Genomic DNA, 25,390 nt, shown 5'->3' on the forward strand with positions numbered 1-25,390 from the left:
GATGCAGGCCATATCATGATGTCTGACAAAATCAGATGAAAGGACTGGAGAAGCTCACCTCAACAGTGAGAGCAACTCAATCCATCTTTTATTCTTTTTATGGGGAGGCGATGGCCTGGCTGTATTATCATGGATTGTTAGTCCAGAGACCCAGATAACATTCTGGGGACCCAGGTTCAAATCACACCATAACAGAAGGTAGAATTTGAATCCAATAAATATCTAGAATTAAGAGTCTAATAATGACCATGAATCCATTGTCAAGTGTTGGAAAAACCCATCTGGTTCACTAATGCCCTTTTAGGGAATGAATCAAGGGGTACTGGAGCAAAATCCCAGTGGTGGGAATCATACCTGCCACAGAAGAGAATGGTTGTGGTTGTTGGAGGTCAATCATCTCAGCTCCAGGACATCTCTGCAGGTGAATCCCTACTTCTTTTCTGCATTGGCACCATCTCTCATCCCTTCCTCTGCTATCTTGACGATTGTATTGGCACTGCCTTCTGCTTCCATGAGTATTTTGAACAGTTCATCAACTTTACCAACATCTTTCACCCCAACCTCAAATTCACTTGGATCATCTCCAAAATCTCCCTTCCCTTCCTGGACCTCTCCGTTTCCACCTCTGGTAACTGTCGCAGCAATGATGTCTATTTCAAAGCCACCAAATCCCATAGCTACCTTGACTACACCTCCTCTCACCCATCCTCCTGCAAGAATGTGATCCCACATATCCAACTCCTCCACTTCCTCTCCATCTGCTTCCAAGATGGAGCGTTCCAATGCCGGACATCCCAGATGTCCTCCTATTTCAAGGGCTATAATTTCCCCCCTCCGGTGATTCATAATGCTCTCGACAGCATCTCTTCCATTTCCTGCACTTCTGCCCTAAAACCGAATAAAAATAGGCATAGTGTACCCTGGTCTGTACATACTACCCTACCAACCTCCAAATCCAAAGCATCACCTTCCGCTACTTTCTCCATTTGCAATCAGATCCCACCACCAAACAGATATTACCTTCCTCTCCTCTACCTGCTTCTCATATGGACTACTCACTCCGCGACTCCCACGTCCGCTCCACACACCCCACCAAGCCCATCGTGCCCAGTACTTTTCCCTGCAACCACAGGAGGTGCTATACCTGCCCCTACACCTCCTCTTTCTCTTCCATCCAAGGCCCCAAACAACATCTTACCATGCTCCTCAATTTCATTCCTAAAAGTATAAGCTGCATCTTCCTGTACGATGGAAAGTGGTGACCAGACCTACAGTACTAGAAGCAACCAGCAGTAAGAGGCCAAAGTAAAATCAGTGGCTGTAGTGTGTTGCATGTAAATCATGAGGTCAGACAGCAATGGAGACACAAAGGTAGGGGAAAAGACCTGCAGGGATATTTAGCAGCTATAAAAATCAGCAAGCAATGGACTTCCAGACCTACCTAAACACCAAATTGTAAGGAGGCAGTGGCCCACTCAGGAGCTAAACATGTGCAACAGATGGCCCACAACATAAAACACAGTAAGTTACTAGTAATAACATTTATTTAAGTGACTGCTGGACATGCACACGGACAGCAGTGAATTGAGGGGAATGTAGGTTAGGTTATTTTATTTTTGGATTAGGATTATTCCACGGCACAACATCGTGGGCCGAAGGGCCTGTACTGTGCTGTACTTTTCTATGTTCTACGTTCTAGAAATGGGAAAATACATCAGGCTCAGTGGATAAAACATTACTGACAATCAAAAGCACTGAAGGGACGGAGAAGAAAGTGGCATTCAGAACATCTACCAGCCACAATTGCACAAAAGAACAGGGTGCTGTCCATACTATGAAGGAACTCCTAAGTGGAAACACATCCAGGGTGTTTTATTGAGGGTCATGAGTACAAAGAGAGACCAAGCCACAGATACAACAGCAACACACAAAATAATAAATTGCTTGAAGTTAGAGGACGCTAAAATTAAAAGGAGTAAAGTTTCAAAGATTTGAGAAGTATTGAATTTGTCAGTGTAGGAACTGTTCTTATTTGCTGCCAATGCATCCATGTAGACTGAGGAACTGTGAGAAAACAAACTGGAATGATCATAAAAAATTGCAAGCAAGATTCTGAGATACTGCAGGAAGGCATAGGTGGGCTTGCAGAATGCACAAATAGATAACAGATGTTGTTAGAGGAAAGATGTAGAGCAGTCTATTTCATATAGAAGAATAAGGAAAGGAAATACTTCTTAAATTGAAAAATAAATACAACAAAAGAGCGGTGATCTGATGTAGAGATAGATATGCCAATTTAAAGAAAAATTCCATGTTTAGTTTTGCTTTTATATTCTTTGCCTATAATTGGCAAAGGGATGACATTGAGTTTGTACAAAACCTAGTTTGCAGACTGTGTAAGCTTACAATGTGTACTAATAAAAGCTAATTAATAACACGCAGCGTATATTTACTAGGATGGTGTTAGTGTTCGGAAGTTATGATGAAAAGTTCAAAGCTAAGGGGCCTGTAGAAAGTTTTCAATATTATTAAGCGATATGATAAAAGATATGATGTAATAATAGATAGTTGATGCTGAATAGTAGCATGATAAGAATGAACACAGATTTAACAGAATGATAAAAGCAATTGATAGGCCAAATTAGAAACAAATTATTTACCAAAAAATATTAAAATGTGGATTACATTCTCAAACAATTCTTACATAAAATCCATTATTAAAAATTTAATTTCAAAAGTATGAGTGATAAAAGGTTTTGGAGAGGAGCACCAGCGCAAGCTTAGCGAGTGGAAAGGATTACTTCTTTGGTGTAATGCTTCTGTCTTTTCTTCCCAGACAAAGAAGGAAGTGACATAAATGTTTCCCTTCAACATGCTTTGCATGGAGGTCTTGTAGCTCAATGTGCCAGAAGCTCTGGGACAAGTCCCAATACAGAACTCCGTGTAGCCAAACAACTTGAGTATCAATTTGTAAATCCTTCCAACAAATGCCAATGATGGGGGATAAGAGCGTGGGAGAGTTCCTTATCAGTGAAGATTCCTAGTGATAAGTGTACGTTGCCAATAACATCGAGACATTCTTGGCTGTCTGGTTGGCTCACATGGCTGAACAACCAGTCTGAATCAAATTGGTGCTAACAGAATGGGGTTTGATCCCTGTTGCACATGATGTAGGTTTGGGACCTGCCTTCTAGCTCTACCTGTGGCTGTGGCATGCTGGTCGGACCTGCTTTCAGGCAGTGAATTCAAGGGAAAGAAAAACAAGAAACATGTGATACAACTTAACTCATCTTCACAGCTCTCACTTTCTTCCTCCAGATGTTGTGCATGGGGGGAGGAAGTGAAATCTTTGATGATGAGTTAGGTACAAAATTGGACTTTGTATCTTAGCTATTTAGCTATTGTATCTACATGGATGCTCCAAGGTACGAAAATGATGTAGGCCTTGGTTCTGTCTGGCCCTAAGTGAGGCCTATGTGGTGTCCTATTCTGAAAAGAACGTTAGCATAAGCATGCTGAGTTAATGCATCTAAAACAGTACTAACTACTGCTGTTACATCATCAAATAGCCTGTCCAGTTAAATTAAAATTAATTCTGAAACTTCAGATGTATGTATGTGAACCACTCAGCACTGTTTGCTGATCAGAAAGTCAGCATTTCAGCAGCATAAGACTGTGACAGAGTCAGGTATTACTGATCAGAATAGTTGCTTTTGACTTACTGCTGCTTAGACTGTACTTCAGAAAGTACTGTCCTGAATTTTATGAGTTCTTTTCGAGAACTGTTGCTTACAGTCTGGGAGACACATGATTTGGTGATTAATATAAGGATGTGTGCCTCTTGGTGTACGAAATGAGTATAATATTGAGCAGAGGTTACAGAGAGGGAAAATGCTGTAAAGATCAAGTAGAAGGAGAGCTGGCATCAGAAGGTAAGGGAGCACTTCTCTTAACATCCATCTCATCCAGCAAAGTGAGTGTCAGCATCTCCAATGTAAGTAAATAGATCTTTGGGAAATCACAGAGGGTGTCCATTCGAGGGGAAAAAAGGCATCGGGGCAAACAGGTTAAAAGTCACATGACTCCACCAATACAGAGGGATCCTCAATGTTGCAGGGTGCCAAAAACCACATGCAAGTGGTGCTAGAAAAACCCTGACCCCTAACAATGAGAACAATACAGAGACTGCAAGGTTTATCATTCTACCAATGTGCATTGACATGGGACCATATCAACAATTTCACGTTGTTGAATGTTCACTATACGTGTAGCCGTATGCACCAACGTTTAACCTCCTCTGGGAAGCAAAGGTTGTGTTTTAGGAATAAAGGCAAACCCCTCTACATATGACTGATCATACCGCTCTATCATGATCACTTGAGAATTGCCATCATATGAGATTGAATTTTCCTCATTTATAGGTGAAAGGCCAGGAATGAGGCTGACAGAATGTTGGGGGCAGGCACTGGAAGGGGTCTCACAACTGGTAATATGGAAAGGCAGTAGGAAATGTGATGGTTTAGTATCCCACCCAGCAGCTAATTAAACTACTTAGCTGGCCTGTTAAAAGCTACTTACTGCCTCCAAATGTGGTTTGTCCATATGACAAAGGTCTGCCACCATGTGGTATGATCACCTGGTGAAATCTAACAGTCTCTCAGCAGGTTCTTGTGGCCTAAGGGACCTTCATTAATGGAGGCAATGTGGCTGATGACAACAATGGCCACCCTCATGGAAATGGCATTGCTGGTGCTCTACCATACATTCCTGGTAGTTACCAGGGCTTGGCCTCCAACTACCACTAACCCTATTTACATGCCATTAGTAATGACACTGTTGAGCTGCATGCCCTTGACTGTACTGGCACTCTTCAGAGTAGGCTACATTGCTAAACTGAACTGCATTTCCTTAATTGGCCACTGTTGGCAACATGCCTTCCAGTTTTAGCTCCAACACTAATAGTAATATTCAATTCTCATTGAAACCTATGGAACACAAGAAGTGTTGTTAAACAATAATCCTGTTCGATCACCAGCTCCATTGTTCAGGAGAAACAGCTGAATACAATATGCTGGAGTGTGTTTCCATGTCAATGCAGTCCACTGCACCGTCCAGGAGTTTTCAGACCATCTTCGGAGGAATATAAAGAATAAGACAAAGCAGAGACAATGCACAAAGTCAAACTTCTAGTTAGCTCATATGCAAACTCCATTTTTCCGTAACACTATTTTGCCTCATCATCATGCAACTGTTATATATAATCATCACAGATACATGTGAGAAGTTCCACCAATCTTTTCCTTCTCTGTCAAACAATATTTTCAGCCAAGCAAACAGAAATCAACCATTTAGATTTGATGTCTGTTCAGTCATTATCTGGCATTTGAAACTTGAGTTAGGTGTTGGAACATTTGGAAAAAATACAAATTTCCCAGTTACAGGAAGGATATTATTAAGATGGAGGAGATGCAGAAGAAATTTATCCGAATACTGCCAGGTATGGAAGGTTTGAGTTATAAAGAAAGGAGGGATAGGCTGGGATTTTTAAGGAAGTGGTAGATGTTGGCACAATTATAAAAGATATTTGGATAAGTATACGAATAAGAAAGGTTTGGAGAGATCTCGGCCGGGAGCAGGCAGGTAAGACTAGTTTAGTTTGAGATTATGGTCGGCATGGATTGGTTGGATTGAAGCTTCCATGCTATATGACTCAATGGCTCCATAAAAACATAAGATATAAAAGTAGGCCATTCTGTCCATCCAGTCTGCTACATCATTCAATGCAATCATGTCTAATCTGATAATCGGCAACTCCACTTTCATGCCTTTTCCCCATATCTTGATTGTCTGACTGATTAAAAAATTTGTCTAGCTGAGCCTTGAGTATATTTAATGACCTAGCTGTTAAAAGCCCGGTGCAGTAGAGAGTTCCAGATTCAGAGCCCTCAGAGGGGAAATTCTTCTGCATCTTTAAACTACTGTAGTTTTTAAAAAAAATTATTATCTCTTGGAAATTGATTATGAGCCACTAGTTGGCACAGATTTTTTGCATGCTTTCTTTCTCGCCCTTTTGCAGCACTCCATCAAACAATCTGGCTAGCTTTGCGCAACTTCACAAAACTGAAAAGCAAGTTCAAATGGCAGGTGGTGTTACTAGTAAGATACACTGTCAAATGCTTGACCTACCAGGCTGCTGAATAAAACCGTATTTATCATTCAATGTGAAATTTACTGAGATCAATTAACAACGAAGCCTTTATTTAATTTGGTGCATTCACCTTTCTGTATAGTCTGTCTGTTCCTATAAGTATGCAATTTAGCCTACATGTTATGGCACATTCCTCTAAATAAAACAATACTCTTAAATTAACAAATCTGGTCAATCTAGTATGTGACAAAGTACACTATTGTAATTTTGCAAACGGAAACTAAAGTATTTAGTTCATGAAATATGAATTCTGTTTTTATCATTTCAGGTTAGAATTAAAGGCTGGAGGGTGAGTTCACAATTCAATTAAGGATGGCAGGTAGGCTCTTGAAGCCAATAGGAGGTCCACTAGCTGAACATAAACAGTAGTCCGTAGCAGCCAGGGAATAGACAGCAAGAGAGGAAAGCAGCGACAGGAAGCCTTATCCTGTGAGTTCTTGCATTTTTGTGGATTGCCGGTTAGCATGTGGTCCCATCAGAGAAGCAGTAACTCTGAAGCCTCGGTAAGACATTTGAGGCAGCATGAAGACTGTGATGGTACCTCCCATTTTGAAGCACTCTTGAAAGGATGAGCATAAAACACATTGTTCATTGGGCCAACCACAGACAGAGAGGAAGTAGGGATACAGACACATGGAATTCCATTTAATGCTGGTGGTTCCCTCCTTAGACCATGCTCTCTGATGGTCAGTTTAGTAAACTTTAATGGGGCTGCCTTCATGTATAAGTGATAATGGGAACTGCAGATGCTGGAGAATCCAAGATAATGAAATGTGAGGCTGGATGAACACAGCAGGCCAAGCAGCATCTCAGGAGCACAAAAGCTGACGTTTCGGGCCTAGACCCTTCATCAGAGAGGGGGATGGAGTGAGGGTTCTGGAATACCCAGATTATTCCAGAACCCTCACCCCATCCCCCTCTCTGATGAAGGGTCTAGGCCCGAAACGTCAGCTTTTGTGCTCCTGAGATGCTGCTTGGCCTGCTGCGTTCATCCAGCCTCACATTTCATTATCTTGCCTTCATGTATAGATGGTTTTCTGACTCAACAGAGGGTTGCTTTAACACTGACAAAAGAAACATTACGGTCTTGGAAACTGACCATTAATCACTCAATATGACTCCCTATGTTCACTCAGCAGGTTACCAAGCTGCTGCCATTATACATCTTTGTATAATCTCTGCGGCAGTGGCGTGACATTGGGCAGCTACCCTGACTCAGTTCCTAGCATCTAACCACACCCAATACACCATGCCCCACTTGGAGAGTGGGGGAACAGTATAATCTAGTCCAATAAGTCGGGAAGGTGAAAAGACAGAGCATTATACAGAGTAACAAAGTGTGAAGCTGGATGAACACAGCAGGCCAAGCAGCATCTCAGGAGCACAAAAGCTGACATTTCGGGCCTAGACCCTTCATCAGAGAGCATTATACAAGGCCCTGGTGAGAGCGCATCTCCAATAGTGAGTGAATATTGAATGAAGAGGCTAAATGCATTGGAGGTAGTTTCAACAATGTGTGCTAGATAAATACTTGAAATGACTGGATTATCTTACAAAGATAGGTTGGACTGACTAGTTTCCACAGGAGTCTAGAAGAGTTAGGGGTGACTTGATTGAAGTGTATAAGATCCTAAATGGTCTTGACAAGGTGGGAGTGGAAAGGATATTTACACTTTTAGGTCAGTCCAGAAGTAGGGGGTGTTGTTTAACAATTAGTTTCTGCCTTTTCAGGAAAGCGTGAGGTTTTTTTCCCTCCCAGAGGGTTGGGCAATTCTGGAACTCTTTGCCTGAAAAGCTGAATGTTTTTAATGTGGAGGTGGATAGGTTCTTCTCAGCAAATTATTGGGGGTAGATGGGAATCTGGATTTTAAAACACAAACAGATCTGTCACTCATATTGAATATCAGATTAAATGTGAGAGGCTAATTCATACATGTTTAGAATATTCAATAACCTCTGTTTAAACATTTATTAATAATTTCCTCAGATAAATATATAACATGCATTCTTCTCTGCCAACTACCTCTTTCCATTACGCTAAGATAGCTGAACCAAACAATGGAATAATAAATTTTGAACCAAAAAATGGAATAGGAAAGTTTACATTTTCTTGTAAGTTGTTCTAAGACTTTGCAACTTGTACATAATTTTGTCGTGATCATTTTTCTAATTCAAATGCAAATGTGTTTAGAGTTGTAATTTTCAAAGAAGATAATTTTTGGACATAATTGCATCATAGTATCTGTACATGTGACAATAATGTGACTCAGTGGATTCACACCAAAAAATTCTCAGCAGTATTTTTCATTTCTTCATAATTTGTATGGAAGTTCAAACAAGTCATTTTTATTTTATTATTAAAACTCAAATAAAGTATTCATCAGTTGAATATGTTAATGTGTTAGCAGAAGGTTTATGTTTAGCGGTACGCTTAAAATGAGTGGAGAAGGAAATTGTAGCTATAAAATGACATTGCTCTAGAATTCCTAACATTGATGTTAAACTACAGTTTGCAGTTTTGGTGTTTGATATTATACACATTCCAATTCAGTTTTCAGTCAATGGTTTCCAACATAAAAACATGCCATGCAACTAAATCAGAGCAAAAGGAATTGCAGCCTACTGTCCAAAACGTATTGTAGATTTTAGGGTAGAAGTTAACTTTTGGAGCCTTGAAGAATTCTTCCCAAAACATGGATTATTTTATACACAGTATATATACACACATGAACCACCAGTGTAGGTAGCTGCCATTTTGAAATATGAAAAAAACTACTTATTTTGCAATTTTCCCCTCAAGCCTTAAATGGCAACTTAAGTATCTTGTTATTGCGTGGTAACTATGCTATTTCCATATATTGGCATCTCATTAAGGACCTAACTATATTTCAGCAAGGGTGTTCGATAAGGTTCCCCATAGTAGGTTAATTTCAGCAAGGCGTTCGGTAAGGTTCCCCACAGGAGGCTGTTGTACAAAATGCGAAGGAATGGGATTGTGGGAGATACAGCAGTTTGGATTGGAAATTGGCTTGCTGAAAGAAGACAGAGGGTGGTAGCTGATGGGAAATGTTCATCCTGGAGACCAGTTACTAGTGGTGTACCGCAAGGGTCGGTGTTGGGTCCACTGCTGTTTGTCATTTTTATAAATGACCTGGATGAGGGCATAGAAGGATGGGTTAGTAAATTTGCAGACGATACTAAGGTCGGTGGAGTTGTGGATAGTGACGAAGGAGGCTGTAGGTTGCAGGAAGACATAGATAAGCTGCAGAGCTGGGCTGAGAGGTGGCAAATGCAGTTTAATGTGGACAAGTGTGAGGTGATGCACTTTGGTAGGAGTAACCGGAAGGCAAAGTACTGGGCTAATGGTAAGATTCTTGGTAGTGTAGATGAGCAGAGAGATCTCGGTGTCCATGTACACAGATCCTTGAAAGTTGCCACCCAGGTTGACAGGGCTGTTAAGAAGGCATACAGTGTTTTAGCTTTTATTAATAGAGAGATCGAGTTCTGGAGCCAAGAGGTTATGCTGCAGTTGTACAAAACTCTGGTGCAGCCGCACTTGGAGTATTGCGTACAGTTCTGGTCACCGCATTATAAGAAGGGTGTGGAAGCTTTGGAAAGGATGCAGAGGAGATTTATTAGGATGTTGCCTGGTATGGAGGGAAGGTCCTATGAGGAAAGGCTGAGGGACTGGAGGCAGTTTTTGTTAGAGAGAAGAAGGTTGAGAGGTGACTTAATTGAAACATATAAGATAATCAGAGGGTTAGATAGGGTGGATAGGGAGAGCCTTTTTCCTAGGATGGTGATGGCGAGCACGAGGGGGCATAGCTTTAAATTGAGGGGTGAAAGATATAGGACGGATGTGAGAGGTGGTTTCTTTACTCAGAGAGTAGTAAGGGAATGGAACGCTTTGCCTAGAACAGTAGTAGATTCGCCAACTTGAGGTACATTTCAGTCATCATTGGACAAGCATATGGATGTACATGGAATAGTGTAGGTTCGATGGGCTTCAGATCAGTATGACAGGTCGGCACAACATCGGGGGATGAAGGGCCTGTACTGTGCTGTAATGTTCTATGTTCTATGTTCTAACTCATTTTATTTACACCTTATTTCCAAATTACCTCCCCTACATGAGAAACTTTAGAGCACAACTTCCCAACACAAAAATCAGAGCGAGTGGATGCAACTTGCCAAAGTCTTGCCCTGTCCTTCGTCTATTTGTTTCTTCACAACAGTCTCCCTGCACATTCTGTGGCCACCATCCTCTTCAATCTCTTGACCACATAAGTTGGCACCGGCAAAAAACAGTTAATTCACTCTGGGTGTTTTTCAGACAAACACACAAAATTTCAGCCCTTCAAAATTTTACTTTGGAGCTCAGGGATTCCCATGATTTGCATGCTTTTGTCTTGTTGTTTGGCACAGAGGGACACATACGCATCAGTTCAGGATGTATCTTATGGCTCTTAGCTCACTTCATAGTGCTCTCTTGTTTTGCACTGATTTGGAAGGTACCAGGCTTTCTTTACTTCCCATTTTCTTCTTAGCAGGTATTCACTGACATTACCACTGGCTGACAGACTCCCAGCTTCTGTAGCTTGTATTGCTTTCTTGACACATGGGGTTTTCAGTGCTCATTAACGGTTGTCAGCCTTTATGGTTTGCAATGCTTTTTAGCTCAGAGGGAGACGCTGGCAGTTGTGTCTCCCTGTGTCTGTGTGGGTTTTTTTCCTACAGTCCAAAGATGTGAAGGTTAGGTGGATTGGCTATACTAAATTGCCCATAGTGTTCAGGGATGTGAAGACTACATAGTTTTCAGGGGGATGGGTAGGTGTGGACTTATTGGGCCAAAGGGCCTGTTTTTGTACTGTAGGGATTCTATGATGACATGAAAACTGTCAAGGTGATGGACTTTTCAATGATTAGCACTGTGCTTTGCAACATCATTTGGCCTTGAACTTAGTAGTGTGTGGTGGGCTCATTTGAATCTGGTGGGCATAGAATCTGTGTAGGTAGAGTTCAGGAATTGCAGTGGTAAAAAGATCCTGGTAGGAGTGATGTACAGGCTTTCTAGAAGTCAGGATGTGGGGCAGAAAATAACTCAGGAGGTAGAAAAGGCATGCAAGAAAGGCATTATTACAATGATAATGGGGGACTTCTATAAGCAGATGGACTGGGAAAATTAGGTAGGTGATGGATTCCAAAAAAAGGAATTTAGGGAATGTCTATGAGTTAAATTTTTGGATCAGCTTAGGGTAGACCCCACTGGGGAATGGTTCTGGATCCAATGTGTAATGAAGCAGATTTAATTAGAGAGCTTAATATGAAGGAAGTCCCTGGGGGCAATGCCAGAATATGATAGAATTCTAGAGGCAATTTGAGAGAAACCTTTGAAGACCAGCAGAGGATAACTAAGAAAGCAATAAGGCGGAGAGAAAGTGAAATCTGATTGCTAACTTGCTAATAATAATAGTATCAACAAAGATTCCAAGTATTTGCTAAGATATGTAAAGGCAAGAGTAAGGCAAGTGTGGACATTTAACCAATAAAAAATGAGGCTTGTTTCAGCTATTGATTGAGGCTGAATAGGCTGGGGCTATTTTCCCTGGAGCGTCAGAGGCCAAGAGTGGCCTTATAGAGGTTTATAAAATCATGAGGGGCATGGATAGAGTGAATAGCTAAGGTGTTTTCTCTAGGGTGGGTAAATCCAAACTAGATGGCATAGCTTTAAGGTGAGAGGGGAAAGATTTAAAAGGGACCTAAAGGGCAACTTTTTCACGCACAGGGTGGTGCATGTATGGAATGAGCTGCCAGACGAAATGGGGAAGGCTGGTACAATTACAACATTTAAAAGGCATCCGTATAGGTTTAGGTATAGGTATTTATTGGAAGGGTTTCGAAAGATATGGGTCAAATGCTGGCAAATGGGATTAGATTTATATTGCATACCTGGTCAGCACAGACGAATTGAATTGAAGTGTCTGTTTACATGCTGTATGGCTCTATGACTCTAATTTAGCATGGCCATTCCACTTAACCCACATATCTTTGGACTGTGGGGCCAACTGGAGCACTCAGTGGAAACTCACACAGACAAGGGGAGAATGTGCAAACTCCATACAGACAGTAGCCCGAGGATGCAATTAAACCCTGGTCCCTGGTGATATGAGGCAGCAGTGCTAACCACTGTGTCACTGTGCCATCCTTCCAATGTGCTGAGGTCAACAGGCATAAATCAGGACGAAGCTGTAGTGATTATAACAAGGTCAACCAGGTGGACCTCAGAGACTATGAGTTCCCTAATTCGGGCTATTAATATGACAGATAAAAACAGGAGTGTTAGACATCCTGTTAACTCAGATCTGGCTCTGAGGGAGCCCGATCAGTGTCAAGGACTCTCCGCATGTAAGTAAAAAGGTGATTTGATGATGGGATACTGGCTTCTGAGGAGTTATTTCACAAGAGATTTGAAACAAACCCAAAACTGATTGGACAAGCATAGTCTCCTCTTAACTGGTGTTTCACTGAATACTCGAGGTCCCCAAATCCATGGAGAGGTTTTGTCAACTAACAAGGTTGATTTAATCGAATTAAGGCTTCCATTTAAGGGAGAAATCTCATGCCAACCAATACAAAGAATTCATGTAAGACCTTACTCATATGTGCCAAAATTAACGAACAAATATATGCAATGTTTACCTTGTTCATACAATTGTTCTCTTCGATGATCTGAACAGAATGTTATCCCATGGGGGGTTATATTTATGGTTGCCCAGATTGAATTTATGTTTTAAATTACGACTTGAACATGCACACACTGAATCAATATTTCCTGTGGGAATTGGACAGCGATTTACAGCAGATGTTTCTCCAGCCTAATAAAATCTCCTGACTCTACTGAGGAGTGACAGGATTTTATGTTTTGAACTACAGACAAGATAACAGACATTCTATGGTTTATTCCAATATGTATTTAACTGCACTGATATTGTTATTCATCATTCATTAGGTGCTGGGTGAATTTATCTCTTCATTTCTTGTTCCCTTTCTAAGAGGAAATAGCTAGGCCTCTGCTTTCCTCGTCATCCCCAACGCCAATTCAAATTAGAACTCATCAAGATGAATCACAAGTGCAAATCTACAAGCTGACATTCCACAGCATTAAATAGCAAAGTGTCAGCATTCTATGCATGGCTTTGTCCTAAAAGACAGCTTTTATTCAGTCACGATTTTGATATAAATGAACCTACAGTGGCCCTAGCATTCTGCTTCCTGTGTTAAGAAGCTCTAGAAACAGGAATCTAGTTTAAACTTTGTACAAAATGATAGTCTTCAAGTTGTATTTGAACACTGTTTGACTCAGTCAAAACTTACTCTTCATTTCTGCACAGCTCTCTGCCAAGTTCTAAATGGCACTGTTAAACTTTTCATTCTGAAAGTTTCGCAGCATCCGTATTCTTAGTTGATCTTTTTCAGTGTCCATGGGGATGGAGACATCCTGTAAGTTGACAACATCTATTTATATTCAACATTTGAATCAGATCATTTAGAAAATGTCACATTCTCCCATGATGATTATAAGTACAATCACATCTTCCATTTTTCACTTGTTACCTTCTTAAATACAAATGGGAGAAAGGTTGGACTTTTGCAATCAGCACGTTGACATGGACTATAAGTCAGAACTATAATCTCCACAACAACGGAGAAGAAACATATTTTAACACCATCATGTTAGTTTACCTCAATGATATCTTCACTTTTCCCCAAATGCACTTGCTGTCCAAAAATATAGTCTGCTGACGACACTTTACATAGGTCCCTTCTTTCTTGAAGAGATTGGGAGAATTCACGATACAGCTCTAATAGCGATGCAACAAATTAACAGCAGGATATGTAGAGAAAAGTCTGGATCAAAATACAGCCTGTTATGCAGTTGCTAATTAGAACTGAGGTAATTGTTTCTGACAGAACAAAGCAGCAGATTACTGAAAGCATATGAATCATTTTGTTTCCACCTTTGCAATTCATAGTCTGCAAGGCAGCAGGGAATGTGACAGCACCAGTCTTCAGTGACAACTAATGTACTGTAGAAAGCAATCAAAAAGAGATGGGTTTAGAGACACTCGGGTCTTCATGGGTTCTCCTTAGCAAAACAGACATTTACCACTTCCTAAGGAAACCTGACGAATGACATTTTAATGTCATTATCATCAGCTAGCCGTCAATTGCAATATGATGTCTTCTCAGGATTGCAAGTTGTTATCATTTGGATATTCAAGTGACTGAACATACCAATTCTCAAACTACAGATCTTTGTAAATATGTGACAGAACAATATATTGCAAAGATGATTCTCGATAGGAGTGAGAGAGACAGGGTAGTTGTCATGGGGAACTTCAACTTTCCAAATATTGATTGGGAACACTATAGTTCAAGTACTATTGATGAGTCAGTTTTTGTCCAGTGTGTGCAGGAGGGCTTCCTGACACAGTATGTAGATAGGCCAACAAGGGGCGAAGCCACATTAGATTTGGTACTGGGTAATGAGCCCGGCCAGGTGTTAGATTTGGAAGTAGGTGAGCACTTTGGTGATAGCGATCACAATTCTGTCATGTTTACTTTAGTGATGCAAAGGGATAAGTGTATAAGTGTATACCACCGGGCAAGAGTTATAGACAATAGACAAGAGACAATAGGCGCTGGAGTAGGCCATTCGGCCTTCGAGCCAGCACAACCATAAATTATAATCATGGCTGATCATCCACAAGCAGTATCCTGTTCCTGCCTGATCCCCATAACCCTTGATTCCACTATCTTTAAGAGCTCTGTCTATCTCTTTCTTGAAAGCATCCAGAGATTTGGCCTCCACTGCCTTCTGGGGCAGAGCATTCCATGTATCCACCACTCTCTGGGTGAAGAAGTTTTTCCTCAACTCTGTTCTAAATGGCCCTGATTTTTAAACTGTGTCCTCTGGTCCTGGACTCACCCATCAGCGGAAACATGCTTCCTGCCTCCACAGTGTCCAATCCCTTAATAATCTTATACGTCTCAATCAGATCCCCTCTCATCCTTCTAAACTCAAGAGTATACAAGCCCAGTCGCTCTAATCTTTCAACACATGATAGTCCCGCTATTCCAGGAATTGACCTTGTGAACCTACGCTGCACTCCCTCAATAGCAAGGATGTCCTTCCTCAAATTGGGAGACCAAAACTGCACACAATACTCCAGGTACAGTCTCACCAGGGCCCTGTACAGCTGCAGAAGGACCTCTTTGCTCCTGTACTCAATTCCTCTTGTGATGAAGGCCAGCATGCCATTAGCTTTCTTCACTACCTGCTGTACCTGCATGCTTGCTTTCATTGACTGATGTACAAGAACACCTAGATCTTGTTGTGCTTCCCCTTTACCTAACTTGACTCTGTTGAGATAGTAATCTGCCTTCCTGTTCTTGCCACCAAAGTGTATAACCACACATTTATCCACATTAAACTGCATCTGCCATGCATCCGTCCACTCACCTAGGCTGTCCAAGTCACCCTGCAGTCTAATAACATCCTCCTCACATTTCATACTGCCACCCAACTTTGTGTCATCAGTAAATTTGCTAATATTACTTCTAACGCCTTCATCTATATCATTAATATATATCATAAACAGCTGCGGTCCCAGCAGCGAACCTTGTGGTACCCCACTGGTCACTGCCTGCCATTCCGAAAGGGACCAGTTTATCACTACTCTTTGCTTCCTGTCAGCCAGCCAATTTTCAATCCAACTCAGTATTTTGCCCCCAATACCATGTGCCCTAATTTTGTTCACCAATCTCCAATGCGGGACTTTATCAAAGGCTTTCTGAAAGTCCAGGTACACTATATCCACTGGCTCTCCCTTATCCATCTTCATAGATACATCCTCAAAAAATTCCAGAAGATTAGTCAAGCACGATTTCCCCTTCGTAAATCCATGCTAACTCTGAGCTATTCTGTTACTGCTATCCAAATGAGTCGTAATTTCATCTTTTATAATTGACTCCAGCATCTTTCCCACCACTGACGTCAGGCTAACCGGTCTGTAATTTCCTGTTTTCTCTCTCCCTCCTTTCTTGAAAAGTGGGACAACATTTGCCTTATAGCTGGGGGAAAGGCAATTACGATGAGATTAGGCAAGATTTAGGGAGCATAGGATGGGGAAGGAAACTGCAGGGGATGGGCACATTAGAAATGTGAAGCCTATTCAAGGAAAAGCTCCTGTGTGTCCTAGATAAGTATGTACCTGTCAGGCAGAAAGGAAGCTGTAGAGTGCGGGAGCCGTGGTTTACGAAGGAAGTGGAATCTCTGGTCAAGAGGAAGAAGAAGGCTTAAGTTTGGATGAGAAGTGAAGGCTCAGTTAGGGCACTTGAGGGCTACGAGGTAGCCAGGAAAGACCTGAAGAGAGAGCTCAGAAGAGCCAGGAGGAGACATGAGAAGTTGTTGGTGGATAGGATCAGGGTAAACCCTAAGGCTTTCGATAGGTGTTTAAGGAATAAAATAATGATGAAAGTAAGATTACGGCCAATCAAGGATAGTACTGGGAAGTTGTGAGTGGAGTCAGAGGAGATAGGGGAAGCACTAAATGAATATTTTTCGACAGTATTCACTCTAGAAAATGACAATGTTGTCGAGGAGCATACTGAGATACAGGGTACTAGACTAGGTGGGATTGAGGTTCACAAGGAAGAGGTATTAGAAATCCTACAGAGGGTGAAGATAGATAAGTCCCCTCTTATCTATGGACTTATCTATAGACTTATCTATGGATGGGATTTATCCTCAGATCTTCTGGGAAGCCAGGGAGGAGATTGTCGAGCCTTAGGCATTGATCTGTAACTCGTCATTGTCTACAGGGATAGTGCCAGAAGGCTGGAGGGTAGCAAATGTGGTTCCCCTGTTCAAGAAGGGTAGTAGAGACAACCTTGGTAATTATAGACCAGTGAGCCTTACCTCAGTTGTTGGAAAAATGTTGGAAAAGGTTATAAGAGATAGGATTTATAATCATCTGGAAAAGAATAAATTTATTAGGGATCGTCAGCACAGTTTTGTGAAGGGAAGGTCGTGCCTCACAAACCTTATTGAGTTCTTTGAGAAGGTGACCAAACAGGTAGATGAGAGTAAACCAGTTGATGTGGTGTATATGGATTTCAGAAAGGCGTTCGATAAGGTTCCCCACAGTAGGCTATTGTACAAAATGTGGAGGAATGGGATTGTGGGAGATATAGCAGTTTCGATCGGAAATTGGCTTGCTGAAAGAAGACAGAGGGTGGTAGTTGATGGGAAATGTTCATCCTGGAGACCAGTTACTAGCGGTGTACCGCAAGGGTCGGTGTTGGGTCCACTGCTGTTTGCCATTTTTATAAACAAACCTGGATGAGGGTGTAAAAGGATGGGTTAGTAAATTTGCAGACGACACTAAGGTCGATGGAGTTGTGGATAGTGACGAAGGATGCTGTAGGTTGCAGAGAGACATAGATAAGCTGCAGAGCTGGGCTGAGAGTTGGCAAATGGAGTTTAATGCGGACAAGTGTGAGGTGATGCACTTTGGTAGGAGTAACCAGAAGGCGAAGTACTGGGCTGATGGTAAGATTCTTCGTAGTGTAGATGAGCAGAGAGATCTCGGTGTCCATGTACACAGATCCTTGAAAGTTGCCACCCAGGTTGACAGGGCTGTTAAGAAGGCATACAGTGTTTGAGCTTTTATTAATAGACTGGATCGAGTTCCGGAACCAAGAGGTTATGCTGCAGCTGTACAAAACTCTGGTGCGGCCGCACTTGGAGTATTGCGTGCAGTTCTGGTCACCGCATTATAAGAAGGATGTGGAAGCTTTGGAAAGGGTGCAGAGGAGACTTATTAGGATGTTGCCTGGTATGGAGGGAAGGTCTTACGAGGAAAGGCTGAGGGACTGGAGGCTGTTTTCGTTAGAGAGAAGAAGTTTGAGAGGTGACTTAATTGAAACATATAAAATAATCAGAGGGTTAGATAGTGTGGATAGGGAGAGCCTTTTTCCTAGGATGGTGATGGTGAGCACGAGGGGGCATAGCTTTAAATTGAGGGGTAAAAGATATAGGACAGATGTCAGAGGTAGTTTCTTTACTCAGAGAGTAGTAAGGGAATGGAACGCTTTACCTGCAACGGTAGTAGATTCGCCAACATTAAGTACACTTAAGTCATCATTGGACAAGCATATGGATGTCGGTTAGATGGGCTTCAGATCGGTATGACAGGTCGGCACAACATCGAGGGCCGATGGGCCAGTACTGTGCTGTAATGTCCTATGTTCTATGAGATATTCGATTCTAGACTTCAGAAGTTGCTTCTTTTGTTTTCTTTTTCTACTCAATCTGCCTCATTATAAGGCATGGGACACAAAGCATAATGCACTTAGGTGGACAGGAATTACCAATAGCAGGCTACTTCCAGCCATTAAGGTCAATGTTGTCTTGATTCAGAACAACACCATAAGTGCCTTTGAAGCATTTTTTTTGTCCTTTGATGCTCCTGTTCTGGGACATTTACTTCTTCAGAGTTGAGAGATCAAGATCTGGTTTGGAATGGATGGAGGGCAATAGGAGTATATGAGGAAGAAATGGTTTTCAGTTTCCTGGATACATTGTGTGCTCTACCAAAATTGATTTTACAGGACACTTGATGAATATTCATACAGCTGGCTTCATGATACAACGTATACAACGTTCTTCTCATTGAATCCAGAACATGTGGCTCAGTCACTGCTGGTAGAATTACTCTAGAATTCTTATGTGTCACTGATGCTCAGTCACGATCCCACTGCACAGGGGAGTGGTGATGCTTACACTGGGAGGTTTGGTAATTTGTGGAAATCTGCTGTAGTATCTCCTCATTAATTGTGATTTTCCTCTCTTCCCTCACACAACAAGCTACATACACTTCATTCAGAGAGATTTATCTATTTTTCAAGCATACCAGACTACCTCCCCTCTGTCTATGCTAATTTCTTTAATTGGAACACAGACTTTCTCCCTCTCACTAGTGAGCACTGATGCAAAATATTCATATTAGAATTCAACATACATCCTTTGGCTCTATGCATAAATTGTCACTGCAGTCCTTAATGGACCACATAGAACAAAGAAAAGTACAGCACAGGTACAGGTCCTTTGGACCAACATGTCTGTGTTGACCATGATGCCAGTCTAAACTAATCCTATTTACCTGTGCACGGTTCAGATCCCTCAATTCTCTGCCTGCTCATTTAAATGGTCCTTTGTGTTAAAGATTTGCTGACACATCTCATTTAAACATGCCCCTTTTTCCCTTAAACCTATGTCCCTGAGTCATTGACATTTCTACCTTGGGTAAAAGACCCTGGCAACCCATTTTATCCATGCTTTCCTAATTTTGTAAACTTTCCCACATCTCACCTTAAATATATTGCCCCTAGTATTTGACACATCCATATCGGGGAATATTTACCCTATCTATGCCTCTCATAATTTTATATACTTTTATCAGCCCGCTTCGCTTCTAACACTCACATGAAAACAATCTGGGTTTTTTTTTTATACTCAGTTGCTGGGCATGGGTATCACTTGTTGTCCAGCATTTATTGCCAAACCGTAGCTACCCCTTGAAAAGATGATGGTGAGCTGCCTTTTGAAAATTGCTGCAGTTCACATGCTGTAGGTTGACCCAAAATTTGGTAATTTGTCGTGAAGTAGACTTGATTAGAGGACAGTGAGTAATATAATAGAATTCACCCTGTAGTTTGAGAGGTAGAAGCTGGAATTAGATGTAATGTTATTACACTTCAGGAAAGATAACTACCAAGACTCGAGAGCGGGGATGGCCAGAGTTGATTGGAAGGGGACCCTGGCAGGGAAGACGGTACAGTTGCAATAGCAGAGGTTTCTGGGGGTCATTTGGAAGGCACAGCAGAAATTCATCCAAGGAAGATGAAAAATACTCCGTGAACGATGAAGCAAACATGGCTGACAAGGCAAGTCAGGTATAACATAAAATGAAAAGAAAAAACATATTACAAAGTGTGAAGCTGGATGAACACAGCAGGCCAAGCAGCATCTCAGGAGCACAAAAGCTGATGTTTCGGGCCTAGACCCTTCATCAGACCCTCTCTGATGAAGGGTCTAGGCCTGAAACATCAGCTTTTGTGTTCCTGAGATGCTGCTTGGCCTGCTGAGTTCATCCAGCTTCACGCTTTGTTATCTTGGATTATCCAGCATCTGTAGTACCCATTATCACAAAACAAAACATATAATGTGGTGAAGAGAATGGGAAGCCAGTGGATTTAGAAGCCTTTAAAAACCAGTAGAGGACAACTAAAAAAGCAGTATGGAAGAAGAAGATCAATATGAAGTATGTTAACTTGCAATATAAAAAGGACATTATAAGAATTTTTAGACATGTAAAACCTAAGTGTGGACATTGAACCAAAGGAAATTGAGCATGGAAAGTCATAATGGAGGAAAAAAAGAAATGGCAGAGGAACTGAATAGGTACTTTGTTTTTATCTTCACAATGGAAGGCACCAGCAACATACCAGAACTTTGAGAGTGTCAAGACCCGAGGTGAATAGTCATCACTGAGGAGAAAGTGTTGGAAAAGCCGAAATCTGATGATGGATAAATGACCCGGTCGAGATGAACTATACCCCAGGAATTTTTTAAAATTCATTTTTGTGGGAAGTGGGTATCACTGACTGGCCCACATTTATTGCCCACTTTTAGTTTCCCTTGAAAAGGTGGTGGTGAGCTGCCTTCTTGAAGTGTTGCCGTCCACTTGCTGTGGGTTGACCCACAGTCTAATTAGGGAGACTATTCTAGGATTTGGACCCAGCGACAATGAAGAAACAGTGATATATTTCCAAGTCAGGGTGGTGAATGGCTTGCAGGGGAACTTGAAGGTGGTGGCGACAACACAGTGTAGACATGGAGGAACATAGCAGGTCAGGCAGCATCAGAGGAGCAGGAAAGTTAACATTTCAGTTCAGGATCTTTCTTCAGAAATGGAGAGGGGGAAGGGAGTTGGGAAATAAATAGAGAGGCGGTAGGTGGGATGGTGGTAGGTGAATGCAGGTGGGGAGTGGTTGGGATTGTCAGTGAGGTGGGAGGGGTGGATAGATGGGACAGAAGATGGACAGGTTGTCTCAGGTCTAGGAGGCAGAGATGATAGGGAGGGTTGGATATGGGATGAGACCAGGACAGGGGAGATTTTAAAACTGGTGAATTCCATGTTTAGGTCATCAGGCTGTGAGCTACTGAGGCAGAATACAAGGTGTTGTTCCTGCAGTTTGCAGGTGGTGTCATTGTGACACTGGAAGAGGCCCAGGATGGACCTGCCACCTGGGGAGTTGGAAGGGGAGATAAAATGGTTGGTGGCCGAAAGATGTTGTCACTTGTCGTCATGTATAGAGCACAGACGCTCTACAAAACGGTCTCCGAGTCTACACTTGGTCTCACCGATGTAGAGGTGGCCACATCAGGAGCAGCAGATACAATAGGGCAAGTTGACAGATGTGCATGTGAACTGATATGAGAGGTTTATTTTGGGCCTTGAATGGAGGTGATGTCATCGAAGGGAGACTGGTTAGGCCTGCGGGAGAGGAAGAAGTGGAGGGCTTTTAGGCCATCTGTATGGAGAATATAAGTGTATAGGGACTGGATGTCCATCATGAAGATAAGGTGTTGGTGGCTAGGGAATTGGAAGTCTTAGAGGAAGGAGGGCATGGGTGGTGTCCTGGACTTAGGTGGGGAGTTCTGGGGATAAAGAAGAGTCAAGGTAATTGGAGATAAGTTCAGTGGGGCAGGAGCAGACAGAGACAAATGGGTCGGCTACAGCAGTCAGGTTTGCAGATTTTGGGGAGGAGATAGAAATGGGCAGTGCGGGTTTGGGAAATGATGACGTTGGAGGCTATGGCTGGGAGGTCACTTCGGGTGATGAGGTTATGAATGGCCTGAGAGACAATGGTTCGGTGGTCAACGGTGGGGTCATAATTGAGAGAGCGGGTGGAGGAGTTGTCAGCAAGTTGGCGCCAGCCCTTGGTGATGTAAAGGTCAGTGCGCAGTACCACTGCTGCGCATTCCCCTTATTCACAGGTTTGATGGTGAGGTTAGAGTTGGAGCGGAGGGAACAGAGGGGTGTGCATTCCATGCAGGAGAGTTTGAAGTGAGCAAGAGGGATAGAAAGATTGAGGCTATCGATGTCGTGACCAGCAGTTGTAAATAAAGAGATCAAGGGAAGGTAGGAGGCCATGGGGCGGTGTCCAGGAGGATGAGGTTTTTTGGAGGTGAGAGAAGGGGTTTATAGAGGGTGGGTTGGACTCCTGGTTAAAGAAATAGGCACGGAGGCAGTCGCAGCAGAAAAAGAATTCAACATTCAGACATTAATGGAATTCATTGATGTGTGGGCACAGGGGAATGAAGGTGAGCCCTTTGCTGAGGACTGATGGAAGTGACATCAGCAGCGTCAGCAGTGTCGTCAGTGGTGGAAGTGACATCACTGGTGGGAGCAGTGTTGGTGGTGTCCTCGGTATCGGAAGTGACGGAATTGGCGTCAGTGGGGTTCTTGGCAACAGAAGCATCATCTTCGGCAGTAGTGGAGAAGTGGTGTCGGTGGTAAAGTGGCCACATCCGTGATAGAAGTGTTGGTGGCAGCAACAGCTGAGGACTGGGAGGGGAGGGGAGGTGGAACAGGCTGGTGTTTGGTGGTACAAGCAAGTTTAAATGTACTTACATTTCTTAATGTCAGATAGATTGGAGAAGAAAACATTAGTTGAGGGTGTGGATCGTGTGCAGAATGAAAAACAGAAGAGGTCCTTTGCAGATCTGGGAGAGGGAGTTAACTGCTGCCCTTGTCTTTCTAGATGGAAGTGACTGTGGTTCTGTAAGCCGCTGTCTGAGGACCATTGGTGAATTTCTGTAGTGCACCTCATAGATAGTACATACTACCACTACTGAGCACTGGTGGTGAGGGAATAGATGGTGTGGATGCAGTGCCAATCAAGCAGGCTGCTTTGTCCTAGATGGTCTCAAGCTTCTTGAGTTTGTTGGGACTGCACTCAACTAGGCAAGTGTAAAGTATTCCATCGCACTCCTGACTTGTGCTTTATAGATGGTGGACAGGCTTTGGGGATTCAGGAAGTGAGTTAGTCACCGTAGTATTCCTAACTTCTGACCTGGTTCTGTAGCCACTGCATTTATGTGGAGAGTCCAGTTGAGTTTTTGATCAATAATAACACCCAGAAAGTTTATAGTGGGAATTCAGTGATGGTAACACCATTGAAAGACAAAGGACATTGTTTAGATTATCTCTTGTTCGTGATGGTCATAGGCTGGCATTAGTGTGGCACTTGTCAGCCCAAGTCGGATATTGTCCAGATCTTGTTGCATTTGGATACAGGCTACTTCAGTTGTCTGAAGAGTCATGAATGGCAGTGAACATTGTGCAATCATCAGCGAACATCCCCACCTTTGACCTTATGATGGTGGGAAGTCATTGATGAAACAGCTGACGATGGTTGGGCCTCAGACACTACCCTGAAAAACTCCTGCAGAGATGTCCTGCAGCTGAGATGACTGATCTCTACCAACCATGACCGATCTCTACCAACCATGACCATCCTCCTATGTCTTAAGATTTCGAAGAAAATAGCTGAAGAGACTGTGGAGGCGTTGATAATCTTTCAGGGATCACTGGAATCAGGCAGGGTTCCAAAGAACAGTAAAATGGATAATGTAGTACCCTTATTTGAGATGGGAGGGAAGCAGAAGATAGGAAATTTTAGGCTGGTTAGACTGACCTCAGTCACTAATAAGAACTTAGAGAAATTATTAAGGATGAGATTGTGGAGTACTTGAAAATGCATAGTAAAATAGGATGAGTTCATCAAGGGGGTGTTAAGCCTGAAAATTCTCTTAGAATTATTTTAAGATGTAATGAGAAGTTAGACAAATCACAGCCAGTGGATAGGTTCTTGATTATCAAGAGGATCAAGGGTTACAGGGGCAAAGTGGGAGAATGGGGTTGAGGAACTTATCAGCCATGATTGAATGACAGAGCAGACTCGATAGGCCAAATGGCCTAATTTCTGCTCTTATGTCTTATCATCTTACAGTCTTATGGACCAGTCAAATGGCAGAGAATGGGGGAGAAAGTTTTTTATTCCCAGCACAACAGCCAGTGACTAGTGGAGTTCCTCAGGTGTCATTTGGGGACATAACTATTCACGTCATACATTAACAATCTCAACGAAGGAAGTAGAGGCATTGTTGTAAAGTTTGCAGTTGACACAAATATAGGTGGGGGGACAAGTGCTGTTGAAGAAGCGGGGAGACCACAAAAGGTCTTGGACATGCTAGGAGAATGGGCAAAGAAGTGACAGATGGAATTCAATGTGAGAAAAATGTGAAGTTATGATCTTTGGCAGGAAGAGGCATCGACTATTAGCTAAATGAAGAAAGGTTTCAGAAATCTGAAGTACAAAGAGGCTTAGTAGTCCTATCTTAGGATTCTCTAAAGTTGTTGAGTTGCCAGTGTTGGACTGGGTTGGACAAGGTCAAAAATCACACAACACCAGGTTATAGTCCAGCAGGTTTATTTGAAAGCTCCTTCCTCAGGCATAGTATGCGAGAGAGGGTATAAAACACAATTTATAAGTAGAAAAGTAACAAACCGCAAAAAACTGGCCAACTGTTGTTGAAGTTTTAATCAGTTGGGAAAGAGACCACTGGTTAAAATTCAAAGTCCAGATTCCTTTCAAGTATTATCCCAACATAATTGAAGGTTTTCTCAATGTCTCGAAGAGGGGGGCATCTCAGGTCAAACAATACATTTTAGATGTGAGGTCTTGCTTAGACTCTGTCCATGTTTTGAACTGTGGTCAGGTTTTATTTTTCTAAGCAAAACAGAATGTTTCTGCAACTACACAAATATCTTGGATGAAATAATTCATGAGCATATCCATGTGTGTGTTTCTGTGTGCGAGTGTGGCGGAGTGTGAGTGTGACGGAGTGTATGTGTGAGAGAGTGTGCGCATGTGAGAGCGTGCATGTGCGCGCAAGAGAGAGAGTGCATGTGTGAGTGCGTGTGTGTGTGGGGCCACCTGTAGCGTGATATGAACTCAAGATCGCAATTGAGGCTGTCTTCATGGGTT

The 25,390-nt window shown here is 42.3% G+C and overlaps 1 protein-coding gene across 2 annotated transcripts in view; it reads right to left on the reverse strand.

Annotated features, from left to right (window-relative positions):
* zfpm2a (zinc finger protein, FOG family member 2a) overlaps nucleotides 1-25,390 on the reverse strand; it is an 825,184-nt gene that overhangs the window by 701,657 nt on the left and 98,137 nt on the right. The window contains exons 1-2 of one of the 2 annotated variants that reach the window (XM_059646028.1): nucleotides 13,952-14,072; nucleotides 13,583-13,706 (exon numbers count right to left, since the gene is read on the reverse strand). The exons of the other annotated variant lie outside the window; for it this stretch is intronic. Coding sequence (XP_059502011.1) covers nucleotides 13,583-13,589 — 7 coding nt within the window. The 5' untranslated portion in view covers nucleotides 13,590-13,706; nucleotides 13,952-14,072. Of the gene's footprint in view, nucleotides 1-13,582; nucleotides 13,707-13,951; nucleotides 14,073-25,390 lie in introns of those variants that run through there. 2 annotated transcript variants of the gene reach the window in all.

This window comes from Stegostoma tigrinum, chromosome 5 (assembly GCF_030684315.1).
Source record: "Stegostoma tigrinum isolate sSteTig4 chromosome 5, sSteTig4.hap1, whole genome shotgun sequence".
Lineage (NCBI taxonomy): Eukaryota > Metazoa > Chordata > Chondrichthyes > Orectolobiformes > Stegostomatidae > Stegostoma > Stegostoma tigrinum.